Below are 15,241 nucleotides of genomic sequence, written 5' to 3'. Positions count from 1 at the left end.
TCGTGCAGAGCTTTTATGCAACTCTGCAGAATTCTGCGGAGTCAAATTCCACAAGTTCTGCCCACCCCTAGAGGGAAGGTGAAGCAGAGAGACAGAGCTGAGATAAAGTAAAGGAGTTGTGGTTCATAAATTGTAGGGAGCAGGAGTAAGGTGGAGAGAAAGTGGTGAAGAAGAGAGAGAGATAAAGTGAGAGATCTGAGGTAGAGAAACATATAAAGACAGAGGTGAAGGTAGACGTGACAGAAGAAGTGGGAGATGAAATAGAGATGGAGGAAAGACGTAAAGAATAGAGAAAATGTAATGATAAAAAAGGTAGAAAAAGAGAAGTAGCATATAAGGTAGTGAGCAAGGAGTGGTAGAGGGAACAAAGGCAAAAAGAGTGGAGAAAGCTGAAGAGGTAGTGAATAAATGTGAGATAAACTGAGAAATGAAGTAGTGAGAAAGAGAGCTGGGGTAGAGAGAAAGGAAGTAAGTGAAAGAGGCGTGAGGAAGAGAATGAGAAAAGAGGTAGAGTGGAGAGTGAGGAAAAGGGTTATGAAGTAGGGAGTGGGATTAGCAAGAGGGAGAGACAGGTAAGGGCTGGGAGGGGAGGTAACAAAGGATGAGGTTGAGAGAGGGAAGAAGTAGATGATAGAGAAATTCAGGATGGGGCAGACAGAGTTAATTTAGAATGATGTGGTGTAGAGAAAGCGATGTAGAGATGGACCCATCTCATGTTAGAGAGACAGAGTGAGTTTGTAAGAGACAGATAGTTAGCCATGAGTTAGAGGTGTATTGAAAGAGATGTGAGAAAGGAAATTAGATATAGAGACATAGTTGTTTATTACATAAGGCTTTCAAGAAAGAGACAAAAAGTGAAGTGTGTGACAGAAGCGGTGAGATCAAGTTAGGCGTGTGACCCCCAGACAAAAAATATTTTGGCAGTGAAAAAGCGGTAGAGGGTGGCAGAGAGAGGTGACCTAAATGTATTATAGAGGAGCAGATAGAGAAAAGCTTTGAGAAAAGGTGTGGGATTTATTGATCGATGAGGTTGAGAGAGATAATATACACAACAGAGAAAGGGAGAGAGAAAGTAGAACAAGATGAGGTGGAAAGCGGGCATGGCAGAGTGGGGTGAAAATTCAATAGAGTAAGAGTAAGTTAAAGTGTGGTAGGCAAAGATGTAGAAAAAGAGGCAAAGAGGAGTGAGCATGATGGAGAGAGAGAGAGAGAAACAATAGATTGAGAGGTTAAGTAGAGAAAGAGAGCAAGAGAGAAAGCTAGAAAGTGGTGAGATATCTAAAGAGAGAGAGTCTGTGGTAGAGGTAGGCAGAGAGAGGTTATGACACAGAAATAACTCAAAGAGAGAGACACAAAAAAAGGAAGAGAGAAAGAGAATGTTTTGACTGTCCCAATCACTTTACTGCAGAGTCCTGGGCAATTGCGCACCTTACTCTTGCCTTAAAGCTTGTCCTGGGGTGCCTACCTTCACAGTTTAAAAATAATAGAATAATCGTGCATGACATTTCAAGACATTTTGGCTTTTTCTGGTGAAGACAGGGGTGATTATAATGAGGTTTATTTAAGATAATTTTGTCAGACTTTTTAACACGTTAGACTCATGTGAATACGTATTTAACTTACGGTTTGCCATTTATCAACAGGACTGAACCCTTGATGTTGATGGACAACGCTTTAATCATCATGGAGATCTCAGTGATGTAGTTGTTATTCTTTGAGCGTCTTAGATTGATGCTGAAATCCGTGCAGTTCATGCAGCAATGAGAGGCAAAGCGGTAAAGGCATTTTCCAGGAAAGTTGAAGATGTCCCCCGCAAAATTCTTGAAGTTGAAGTACCCCCATGTGCTGCACACACTGTAATCGTTTAGAAGTGTGCCATCTGTAAATTTGAGTAAAGCTATTAGATAACCTGACAGGTAAATGGAAGTTACTGAATATTCTGTGCATTACATTATAGCGTTTTTTGAGACTCATATACAATGCAATACTTGCAGCTGAATAAATATAGATGGTCCATGTGTCAAAAAGCAAACCAGTCAATTGCCACTGATCTGTGACTGGGGTCCATCGTCTTTCTGCGTTGCTATAGTCACCCTAAGTGAGAAGGGTATGCCCAGATGTGGGTCCTGTGCTATCTGTGCCATTGGATTCAAGCTAGCCTGGCTAATGATGGTTGATACCCCAAAACTGGTCCCATGATACATGTTTCCAGTCTAGGAAGGACCTGGCCTGGCAATTCAGGCTGGACTGTTACCATTGGGAGCAGGGTCAAGACTGATTTGCACATGGCTGGGGCCAAACTGGTGTGGCATGGTGAGCAAAAAAACTATGAATTTAACCCAGATCTGTGACTGGGGCTGAATGATTGACAATGTTTAGCACTCCGTCCATCATATTGTTGTGTTGCTATTGTTTCCCTAAGTGGGAAGGGTATGCCCAGATGTGGGTCCTCTATTCACTGTATTATTGGATTCAAGTTAGCCTGGTTGATGAGGGTGATACCCCGAAACTGGTCCCAGGATGCTTGTTTCTGGTCCAGGGAGGACCTGGCCTGGCAGTTCGTGCTGGACTGTTCCGTAGGGAGCAGGGTCAAAACTAATTTGCCTATGGCTGTTTCCAAACTGTGTGGCCTAGTAAGCAAAAAATGATGGATTTAAACCAGATCTGAGACTGGGGGTATATGTTTGACAACATTCATCATTCCATCCATTATATTTTGTGTCGCAAAAATTAGAATAGCCAGAGTTTGGTGATAGTGTATTGGCCAGATCAATTGATTTCGGCTCTTGTCCTCCCCCCCCAAAGTCCAGCAATGTTAAAACGAGGGTCTAGGTTGTATGTACATGGTTCATTATTCAACTAGACTTAAAGATGGAAGCAAAACCAGTTGATGAAGAAATGAGGGTATGTACTGTGCAAAAGCTGAAACGTCTCAACTCTTACTTGAATCATAACGTTATGAGCAGAGATTTATTTGATATTTGGTTAACAGGCAAAAGTAGAGATCATACTGTTAAAATTATCAGGGTACAGCACTGAACGGGTACTAATGCAACTTGCATCAGACTCTTACAAAGAAAAAAACAGTATTCACTGAAAAATGTGCTTCAAGCAACAGTCAATTTTAGGAAAAAAATATATGCAATGATAAAAAAATATACATAACAAAAAAGAAAACTTCAACAAACACCATTATATTAGTCTAAAATAGAATACATTAACAGGAAAAAAGCAGCCCACCTAAGCCTTAGGTTTCCAGCCTTAAAGGGTTGATGGTCCTTCATCAGCCTTGGAAGAAGTGAGGGAAAGGCCTCAAAACTTACATCACTGCAGGTATTTTTTAAAACACATCTTTATTGGAGTTTTAGTGAAGTAATACAGTGAACACAGCAATGTGATGCTGTGATGGTTGCAACAATATGTCAGGAAAATTACAATGAATGAGCCCCACAGGCGTTACTTCACTGATATGCACATTAAGGAGACCTTATTACAAAAAATACAACAACTGATATAACTGTTTGCAAGACTATGCATAGCTGCTAATACAAGTGAACTTGTATGAAAGAGTTTGCCACGCAGACCACCAGGTAATCAATTTAGTCCAAAGAAGCTGTAATAAAACAAACCCTACCACAGGTGTGATAGCCATTTGGTCCATTGGTGCCGCGGTTATGGGGGGGGGTAGAGAGGAAAGGGATAGAAGGGGCATACCTATCATTAGTAGGTGCTGGGCCGGGAGGGCAAAGAAGAAGCAGGTACAAAAAGTTAGTCCTTCCACTACCATGGATGATGGGCTTATGCTGTGTGTCTCAATTAGTCCAAGGGGACAGGGATGTCCGTGGGAGTCGCGAGGGCAGTCAGCAAGCCCTCCCAATCTGATGCAATGGGTCTCTTTCTGAGACCCCTGAACTCCTCCTGCTGGAGTGCTACAACCTCAGCTTTCCCCATTTCAGCATTGCCACTTGACAACATGCCACCCTCAGTAGATTTGCAGCCTTCCTAAACATTCCTTATAGCCTACGCTCTATCAATAGCACCAAATTAATAATGCAGATGTTGGCCCCCCCTAATCTTCCTGTGTTCATAAAGGCCAGGCAGTCAAGGCCAGTGTGGCCTGTTGTGAGGAGCACTACACTAGTTACTTCAGTCCAAAGCCTTCTGGCTTCTAGGCGGTTCCAAAACATGTGCAGCATGTCTGCCCCCGGCATCTGGCTCTGCGGGATAGATCCTGTGGAGCCTGGGTGGTGTGAGACATGCCCGTACAGTATTTTATGTTGAATATATTGAAAACAAACATTCTGGGATGATTTGCGTGGGTATAGAAGTGGGTGAGTTTCATCTTTGTTCATCCAGAAGAACAAATGGCGGCCTTTGTCCAATGTGTGCATAGTGCATATCATTGGGTGGGGGGGCTGGTCTGAGTCCACTATATCCCAAAGTCTAGGTAGCATGCCCATCAGCCTGCGATAGGCAAGAAAATGGCCACCAGGAGGTGTGACATGTCTAACAGCTGTTCAAATGGGATGAGGGCCTCATCCACAAAAAGGCTTCCCGGGGTGCAAACTCCTGCCGTTTCCCACTGTTCCATACCCTCTTGGCCAACTTGTTCCTGGAAAGTCTGAAGGGAATGCAGTCGATCTTGTGGGCATATTGGGGCATATCCAGCATGAGGCGCAGGGCTCTTGTAAAACTATAATGGGCCGCACACAATAGTCCATTTGCGGACAAGTGCAGAGCCACTCCAGGTAAAAAGGCCTATTGTACTGTCTGCCGTGTCCTTTCAGCTGGTGCGCAATCCAATATTCTGTGTTTCCCTGTCAGCCATCGGATGGGCAACTGCAGCTGCACCGCCAGATAGTACTGTTCAAACTTTGGGGCTACAAGGTCCCCTTGCTCTGGTGAAAGCTGTAATTTAGAGACTGTCCCGCTCTGCACCCTTGTTCCAAATGAGACCACCCACCATGGTGTGTATTGTATGGAATTTACTACATGGCACAATTTATGGCAGGTTTACGAAGTCATATCTTGGGTTTGAGGCCGGTGCCCTCTCACATAGTCACAAGTCTTCACTTGAGTGGCAACATTTTACTATTTTTTTCAGTTGCCCTTCAATGCAGAATTTGTTATTCATTTCTTTGCACAACATTTCATCCTGTGCGCACTCCAAGGCCAGAGAGTACAATGTCACATCAGCGCAGTTCTCAGAACAACAAGATGTTTTATTATGAAACAACATGCTGCCCCCACCGACATAGAAGGGACACTCCAGCCAGCCTACCATCTCATGCTACACATTTCTGCTGAAACTCTGTGCTTCCTCTTCATCCACGTGGGAGGGCTCTGAGCAGACTAACTGACCTCTTCTTTACCTCTGAACACAGGTATGGGGATTGGGCTTCCTTCCCTAGGCTACCACTGCTATTTGCTCTCATGTAGAAACTTAGTAGTGTAGGAAGGGATATTGTACATGCTACTGTCAACACGGTGGGGTCACAATTTATTCCTTTTTATACAGAATGCATTTCCTACAATAAAACCTACTAAATTAAGTCCTGCTTCTGTTTGTCTTTGCAAGCATGAGACTTGTATAACTGAGAGAAAGGGGCACTATCTGTTCTACCACGACTTCCCTGCGGAGTCTTATGGTGTTTTGCGATAGGCTTCCACAAATTGCTTTTACCTCTGGTACTGGTGTGATGTTGCTACCTAGCTGAAAGGGTTAGGCTGACAGCTGTCACATGGAAATCTTCCGGAAGTGTTAAAAAAATTAAAAATTAAATGAATATGGGCTGCCTCGGCCCTAGATCTGGGTATGCAATTAATAGGCAACTTTGCCACAGTATTCTCTTAATATTAATGTCAACACCAGGGCAGTGCGTGCTCTATTGGCGACTAGAATGCAAAAACCCAGCACTCTCAAAACAACGTAATTTATGCATTGTGCTGATATGTTGTTGTTTAACCTTTTGCATTGCAGAGTTCAATCCTGAAGACTTATTTTTAATGTGCTTACAAATGATGTTCATTTGCAATGTATTGCTGCAGGCTTTCAGATTGTGTAAGGGTGTGGTCCCTTTCCAGGGCCTTCTAGAGACTTTCCCTGCAATATGCCTGGGTGTGGTTGTGGGCTGGGCAAACACTCTATAAAAAGGAGCCAGCCCAGCTCCAAGTGCTCACTATTCAGAGGTCCCAGTGCAGAGCAGCAGCTACTTCCTGAGCTCCTGTCCCGGTGGCCTATTTGATCTTCTAGACATCTAACTTTCATTCTTCATTTGGAGATCCTTGTTCTGGGTGGTAAGACGGTGGTTGGGCTGGCCTCCCAACGCCGTTATCGAGAACTCTCATGTTCTTGGGCCTAATTCTTTTATGATTTGCCAGAGTACTTTGCGCGTGTGAAATATGCGCTTGAGTGTGACATTTGCAGGGTGACTTGCGAATCGGCAAGACGCGCAATTCGTTTCATGATAATTTAATCTTGTTATAAAAGAGAGACCTCTAGCCCAGGGCAAACACGTTGTGGTAATCCCAATACCAACCTTAGAGGCTGTGACAAAAGTCTGCATTCCAAATGCAAAAGCATTACATCCACATAAAATTCAATGGGCCACTTCTCTGATAGCCACTGATGTTGATTATGTTTTTGATCCAAAACTTCATACAGAAGAGTTCTTTCAGTTTGAACTTGAATTCCCAACACCTACAAATATTTTGACTCTTGATCAATATGAAATTATTATTTACACTGATGGGTCACCAAACCAGTGGAAGGCACAAAACAGCAATATTCCACCACTTACATGGCTGTGAGCGGATTCATGAGAGATGTTAAGTTCCACCCCCATAACACATACACACAGACCTTACGTGACTGCATGGCACAAATGGCAGGGCTTAAGGCTCTATTATTGGCACTGGAACACATGGATCCTGTCCTTCTAAAACTGATTGTGTGATTTGTGTTATTGTGTCCAGTCCTTTAATGAATACCTTGCATAACTGGTGCTAGAATAGGTTCAGAGATTCAAAATGGAACACCATCAAACACAGACTTCTGTGGAGGAAAGTAGCTGATCTAAAGGAGACACTACCTAATGCCCATGAAGTACATACAATGAGCCATCAACTTGTAGGAATACATGTTGTGGGAAACACTTTGGCTTCTGGTGCTGTGATTACTGGTTCTAGGACACAGGCTGCTGTGAAAGCTGCGGCTGACAGCAAGCCCTTGCCAGAGGCATATCCCGCCAAATATTCTTACCATCTAAGCACCAAAAATGTTACATTCGCAACCATACCAGGAGTGGGTGATCTTGTAATCCCCAACCAAGGACAAAGATTAGATCCAATAAAAGCAGCACATGAAGGGGTTGCTTCTGCCCATGCAGGGGTGGCTGCTACAATTTAATTATTGCAAAAAAGTTATTGGTGGGCAGGTCTATACAAACAGGCCAGACAGAAGGTCCTTTGTTGAGACATCTGCCAACAAATAAGAGGGTCCAAGTGAAACGCCCACTGTAGACACCCTTCCTAATTTCTAACACACCAATACATTGTGTGCACCTCAACCATTGCGGTCCCTTAATGCCTGATGGTGCATACAAATACATCTTAGTCGCTGTTGATTCTTGCTCCAGATTTCTATACGTATGCCATGGAATAACATTTGCAAGTCTTCATCTGGACATATGCAGTTGTGGCATTCTATTTAGACTAGGGTCCTGCTTTTGCCTCAAGAGCATTCAGGAACATCATGGCAACGATGGGTGTCCAACTCCATTTCTCGTTGCCCTATCACCCCATAAGAAATACAGTGGTGGAGCAGAAAAAACAAGACTTAAAGCAATCCTTAATAGTAAGGGTACTAGGTACGGGTGGAAGTTGGCTTAACCACCTATATGGAGTCCATAGAGCACTAAATAATCTGCCCAGATGGCTCTTGGGAGGGGGTACCCCATATGAGGGTCTGTTCAGCATACCTTTGTATGTCCCAGGTCTTGAGGGCCCTGGCGCAGTGGCAGCAGAAACCTTTTGAAATAAATGAACATGTCACTGTCTTACAGAGGTTACAACAGTTTTGCGATGAAAACTCATCTGCATGTGCTGCCTACATTGGGAATGAGGGATTTACCAACAACATCCACGAACTGGATTCCAAGGGTTTGGGATTTAATACATGAAAAGAGTGCTGTAAAAAAGAAATTTGGCACTGCTTATCGAGTACTGGTTCCAGTCCTGGGAATACATGGTACCAGAACTGTCATCCTACTACCGCTGCCTGGTTCTGAAGAAAACTGCTTTGTATCAATTGATAATGTCTCATTATACCATGTGGCCAGTCCTACACATTAGACCACAAGGACTCCTCAGAAAGTCCCGAAGCCCTCTGAGTTCCAGTCAGGATGTGCCTCTTCAAAATTCAACCAACAGTGATGAGACTTCCCCTAGCTTGGGGTGGGCAGAAAACTAACTTTCATTAGTACCATTACAACTGCGACAAGAAACGTCAAACATCCTGAGCTATATTATTCAAATTCAACACAACTCGATAAAATGCTTACTATGAACCACCAAGGGCCACATCTGCCAGTTCTCCTTCTCCAACACAGGCACCAGTATTTGCATGAACTGCTTCTGGATATTTTTCTGACATCAACAATTCTTTTTCACATTTTTCTGCATCTTCAGCTGCACCTTCATCAAGAGCACGTAAACTATTCAATTGGCTCAAAACTAACTTTCTGATTCCTCCATTGAGTTATCTATGGGTCCTATAAGTGTGCTTTCCTTATTTGGATTAGTTTTGCCATTGTTTTCTTTCTGCTGATACATGATCATTATCTTCATAAATGCTCTGCTGTTGAACTGGTGAATGAGTATTTGAAGCCTCACCTATCCTCACATAAGATTCTCAGAGACTTGTCCCTAATGAACATTTCAGCAATACTGATTCCTAATGGGATGGCCTAGGATAATGTTTCTTTTGAGATATTTAGGCCAACGGAAACTTTTCAAATTCCATATCTATTCAAAGTGTCTATGAATTATATAATAACACCTGGGTTACATTCTGACGATTGAGATGTTAAAACAGTTGATTCTACACCTTCTGAACTTAAAAACTATACTGTGTTTGAAAGTGAAGATGTTTACCAAACAACAGCAAATTATGGGGAAATGTTCTGTTACCATAATTTTGGACACCACTTTATACATAAAACCAGCACTTCGAGAACTGTTTACAATTACACACATTGGGAACATTGTCCAACTCCGCCAGTGAGAAGTTCTAAAACATATGTAAAAAACTTTATATATTTTACTGGCCATGACGTTAAAAATGCTGAGTCTTATTATTTTAAACTGCTTGCCTACAGGCACTAAATTCATCTGTCCTGATTCCTTTGTTTCCCAGTTGGCTATGATGGCAATGAATATTGGTTGATTTTGATTGACTTAAAAAGTGTGTGGGGAACTGGAAATTGGAAAGTACTGGTATAAGAAACTTTGTTTAGAGCATGTTTTATTACATTGCAAATTATATTTTTAAATGAAACTATACAAGAAACACGTTGTTTAGGCTTAGTAAAGATTAAGGGGGTCATTCCGACCCTGGCCGCGAATGACGGAAGCACCGCCAACAGGCTGGTGGTGCTTCCATGCCTATTCTGACCGCGGCGTTAAAGCCGCGGTCAGAAAACCCCCGGCTGGGCGAATCCGCCAGGGCAGTGCTGCAAGCAGCGCTGCCTTGGGGATCCTGACCCCCTTCCCGCCAGCCTGTTTCTGGCGGTTTTCACCACCAGGAAGAGGCTGGCGGGAACGGGTGTCCTGGGGCCCGTGGGGGCCCCTGCACTGCCCATGCCACTGGCATGGGCAGTGCAGGGGCCCCCTAACAGGGCCCCAGCCTGCTTTTCACTGTCTGCCTAGCAGACAGTGAAAAGCGCGACGGGTGCAACTGCAGCCGTCGCACACCTGCAACACCGCCGGCTCCATTCGGAGCCGGCTCCAGTGTTGCAGGCCCCCTTCCCGCTGGGCCGGCAGGCGCTAACATTGTTAGCGCCCGCCGGCCCAGCGGGAAGGTCGGAATGCCGCCAGCGGTCTTTTTACCACGGAGCGGGCAAATGGTGGTTCCCGCCAGGCGGGCAGCAAGCGCCGCCCGCTGGGGTCAGAATGACCCCCTCAGTGATTACATGCACCCAGTATCCCGCCACCAGCTAAATTTAGCAAATGGCAAAATAGTTTAAATGTCACTGAATAACAGCTCAAGGGGTGGGTCTAAAATGGAACATTTAATTCAACATTTTCAGGTCCAAGTGTTAATGTGGCCAATGGACACAAATGGTTGTCATGCGTGTTTTCTAAACTCCACAAGGGGTTTTAGAGTGAGTAGACCTGACCCTTGTTACATATCATCACAACACTCTGATATGGTCACCACATATAGCGTGGGCAAATTATGTAAACAATGGTTGAAATTGTCCACACTAGCAGCAGTTAAAGAACACTTTAGTTTCCTGTCAGAAGACACAGACCTAAAAGATTTCTTGTTAGGTCCTAGAAAACCACCCAGAAAGCGCTTGTTATATGCAGTATATAATGAGATTTGGAATTTTCACAAATGGAAGCTGCCGCCCGGTTGAGGCAAAAAGAACAGAACAACCTCCAGAAAGCTCTAGCCATTGTAGAAAATGGTATGAACAATTTGTCCAATCGCATTTACACTTTAACAATATTGTTTCATCTGCAATTGATATCACAAAAAATGATATGTCATTTTTACACCATGCAAAGAGTCAAATTAGGTACATTATTCAATTAGGTTGGACATTAGAAGTTCTGAAAAGCGGTTTCGTACCCTGGTAACCAACATGCCAACTCCAAGGACCTGTTTTCTGTGTTCAACCTGATGCAAAAGCAACAGATAATAGCTAAGAGAGAAGCAACTTATGTTAAACATTAAAGTTACAAAAGTTGCCTTTCACTGTGTCGGAAATACCATCAGCAATTTGGTTATTATACTGGGTTATTAATTTACCAATTTCAACACTTCAGTTCACCTCGTGTTTGAAGCACATTTCTGTAGGCAGATTTGAAAAGTTAGGAGATAGTTACATCCATGAGGTGTGGAAGCTAACCTTTACATACACATGTTACAATGGCATGAGGGAGGTCTTTCTTATCGGAAGCGATTGCGAGACTTCTGTAAGTCATTCAATGATTTGTAAACAGCTGTCCTTGCACGGAGCATGTAATGCATCAGCTGCAAATTTAGCTTATCTGAAGGGAGTTTCCGTCTCTCTGATTCATCCCACATTCCAGGTGCTCTCGAATGGGGGTAATGTGATACTGAATGGAGAAAGCTGTTGTGGAATGCAAGTCAGAATTGCCTATATTGTTTCGGTCTCTCAAATTGTGACTTGTTGCGGAAATGTGCTCCCCGCCCCACCCCCTCCCAGCGAGAGATAAAAGTAGCAGAAGTATGGCTTCATATTGCTACCTCAAATGTAAATTTTGACAAGCTGAGAAGACTGCAAGCTCTTTTGTTTCAAAAACATGTGGCACTCACATCTGCCCACGAGTTGTATGCTCTTCAAGTGGCGAGGTCATCTGCAGAAATACTGTCCCTTTTAAATACAAAGGGCCATATTTATACTTTTTTACGCAAATACAGCGCCGGCGCTGGTTTGCGTCAAAAATTTTACCGCCGGCTAACGCCATTCCTACGCGCCATGCAGGCGCCTTATTTAAGGAATGACGTTAGCCGGCACTGCGGACTGGTCAGAGTAAAAAAATTACTCAAACCAGGCAGCTCCGGCGTAAAGGAAAATGGGGGTTGTGCGTCCAAAAATGGTGCAAGTCAGGTTTGAGGCAAAAATCATGCCTCAAACCGGACTTGCGTCATTTTTTGACGCACAACCCCCATTGAAATGACTCCTGTCTTAGCAAAGACAGGAGTCATGCCCCCTTGCCCAATGGCCATGCCCAGGGGACTTCTGTCCCCTGGGCATGGTCATTGGGCACAGTGGCATGTAGAGGGGCCCAAATTAGGCCCCCCATGCCACTTAAAAAAATAAATAATAAAGCTTACCTCAACTTACCTGTACTTACCTGGGATGGGTCCCCCCATCCATGGGTGTCGTCCAGGGGTGGGCGAGGGTGGCAGGGGGTGTCCCTGGGGGCAAGGAAGGGCACCTCTGGACTCGTTCCATGGTCACAGACCATGGAAGTGAGCCCACAGGTCCCTTAACACCTGCCCTCAGCCAGGCGTTAAAAAATGGTGCACATCAGGCTGTGCGCCATATTTTAAGGCCCGCCCACACCTGTGCGTCAAACTGATGCAGGAGTATAAATAAGGTGCACAGGCCTTAAAGTCATTTTTTGGGCGGGAACGCCTACCTTGCATGTCACTAACACAAGGCAGTTTCCCGCATCCAAAAAATGACGCACACAGAGGAATTATGACATCCACGGGCTCGGGGGTCAAAGTTTAAAATGGTGCACGGTTTGCGCCAAATGTGCGTCAAAATTTTTGATGCACATTCGGCGCAAACAGAGTATAAATATGCCCCAAAGTTTCCAAAACATTTTGATGAACTTATAATTCACATTTTTAATGCTGGCATTGTACATGTCTTTAAGGCAGTCAGTTCTGGTTTTGTCAGTACTTTTTCTATATTTGGCATAATTCCTTCAGTCATACGCTCAACATTTTGAGTGTTTTTGGGGGATTCCCTGTTACTTTGGCATTACTTTGCAGCATTTTGCTGTTGCTGTTTTTTGTTTGCAGTCTCTGCCCCATCTCTAGAAGGATTACTTATGGTGCTTCCACCAGCTCAACTGTGTTGTGAATGCATGATGCAGTATTTCGGAGCACCAATCCTGGAAGAACTGGAGTCCAGCTGTTCTTTGTCATTCAGACTGGTTCTGAATTGCGTGCAAAAGTGTGTGTTGCAATGCAGTGCGTACGTTCTTTGGATGCAGACATGCTGATGTTGCACCAATAGAGGAAGGGAGCACCAGAAGATGATCTGGGGTTCAAGGGAAGCCACCACTTTTGTGAGGTTCCCTTCAATGGGGTCTTGTGGTGTATATTACATATTAATCCACAAATATAGGAATGTGTGGGCCTCCCATCACACTACCTGCATGCCCACTGTCTCGGGCAGCCCGAGCGGGAACAGACGCGTCTACACCCAATTTATGCCCAACCCGAGGCAATCACAAAGGAGTCTAGTATGTCCACAACTGCCATAATACCCACTCTGATATTCCTGTCATGGATGGAGGGAGACCTCATGTGTTGTGTCTCCTAGGGGGATGCCCCAGGTCTGGCATCACCTGTCTCAGTCTTTGTACCAATGGTTCTGTTTCCAGGGCAAATAATAGCGGCAAAATAGTACAGCCCTTGCGCGTGCCTCTGAGTGCAAAGGGCCCCAATATATGTTGACCTATCTTCACCCTGGCAACAGGATTTGTATAGGGAAGTTTAATGAGTTGTAATAGTCTGTCTTGTATTCCCACCACCTCCAGGGTTGCCCATATGAATCCCCAATCTAAGGTGTCAAATGCCTTTTCTAGATCCAAGACCACACAAGCTGCAATGGACTGGTGTTTTGGGGCCTCTTTTAACACCAAATGTAGTCTGTGAATGTTGAGCGTCGTGGGATATATCCTGTCTGGTTTTGGTGTACTATATCCAGCAGGTGTTCCAGGAGCCTTGCAGCTATTGTTTTATTCAAAATCTTATAGTTGCTTCTTGCATCAACAGCGGTCTCTAGGAAATGTCTTCATGTGGTCATGGCCGATTTCGGGCGCGAGAACAGGAGCACCTCTCTAAGAAATAGGGGTGAGGTGGCCCTACCTAAGAACAACCACATACACCTCTAGAACTGAGGGACTAGGGAGGCTTCATACATTTTGTAAAACTCACTTGGCAGCCTGTCTAAACCCAGAGTTTTGCTTGTGGGTGAGGCTCGGATAACTTCCAGAAGTCTAATCTTTCCCTGCGATTGACTGGGGTGGGGATGTATAACCTGCGATAGTAGGAACAGAAACCTCATGAATGCTGTCCTGGCTAGTGGCCAATGGTATCGGGGAGATGTGTATGTCAGTGATCTGATTGGTGGGTGCAGAAAACCTCAGGAGCCATGCCAATAAATGCCATGCTTTTCACCCTCAGCATGCATTCTGGCCTGGCACGCTTTATAATCAAGGCACCTCAGAGAGTCTAGTAGGTACCTGTGTCTTTCTCTCCACTCTACCAGCACCGTTCACTTGTTTGGGACCTACTGAGTCTCTCTCTCTAGGGTCCCCAGCCCATCCTCCACCTGTGTTACCTCTCAGTGAATGGTACCCCTCGCCCCTATCACTGTGTGTATATAATGTCACTGTATTACTGATTTCATGGCCTCCCATTCTACCAAGTGGGTGGTAGCGGTGTCCCAGTTGTTTATCATATAAATCAATAGGGCATCCCCTGTTGATTACAGGAACGTTATGTCTTCCAGGGACATGGGCTTCAACAGCCATGTTGGTACAGGAGGAATGAGTGCTACCCATGCAATCTGCAGAAGCAAGGGCTTGTGGTCAGAAAAGTTCTTCCCAAGATATTCCACCTGTTTCACCTGCAGCAGCACAGAAAGGCTGCACAGCAACCTATCTAGTTGGACGTGCAGTTTGTGGGGGACCGAGAAGGAATAAGTTCTAGTGGTCAGTTACAGTGTGTGCCAGACGTGGCCCAATGCGATAGCCACTCGGCTAGGTAGGACCCAGCGCCAACCACCAGAGAATTGGGCAATGGAGGACGGGAGCGATTCAACTGCGTGTCCAAGATGCAGTTGAAGTCTTCTACTCTGATCCAGGGCAAATGGGACCATAGCACCAGCAGGGTGGAGAGGTGCACCAGTAATTGCTGCAGAGATACGTTCAGAGCATAAATACTCCCTAGAAGGACACCTCTGCAATCCAACTGGCTGTCCACAAACACATACCGTCCCTCGAGGGCTAATTCTACCCTTGTGCTCCTGAAAGGTACTGAGGTTCTAATCCAAATGCTCGTACCCATAGCATTTGCCAAATATGTGGTGCTATAACATTTGCCACTCCAGCGCTTTGGAGCAAGTTGTTCTCCCCTTTGGCAATATGCATCTCCTGGAGAAATACAGTGTGCGCCCCTCTGTGTTTATTATATTTGTGCACCGTTTTCTGTTTGCGCTTTCTACCCACCCCTGGACATTTCAGG

At 44.7% G+C, this 15,241-nt stretch overlaps 1 protein-coding gene across 1 annotated transcript in view; it reads right to left on the bottom strand.

Moving 5' to 3' along the window:
- Positions 1-15,241, bottom strand: part of LOC138284363 (mucin-2-like) — a 1,502,605-nt gene that overhangs the window by 1,405,577 nt on the left and 81,787 nt on the right. The window contains exon 3 of the mRNA XM_069223056.1: positions 1,624-1,879. Within this exon, the coding sequence (XP_069079157.1) occupies positions 1,624-1,879 (256 nt within the window). The remainder of the gene's footprint in view (positions 1-1,623; positions 1,880-15,241) is intronic.

The sequence above is a fragment of the Pleurodeles waltl genome, chromosome 3_1, assembly GCF_031143425.1.
Source record: "Pleurodeles waltl isolate 20211129_DDA chromosome 3_1, aPleWal1.hap1.20221129, whole genome shotgun sequence".
NCBI classification, from domain to species: domain Eukaryota; kingdom Metazoa; phylum Chordata; class Amphibia; order Caudata; family Salamandridae; genus Pleurodeles; species Pleurodeles waltl.
This window is presented reverse-complemented; position numbering and strand designations above follow the sequence as displayed.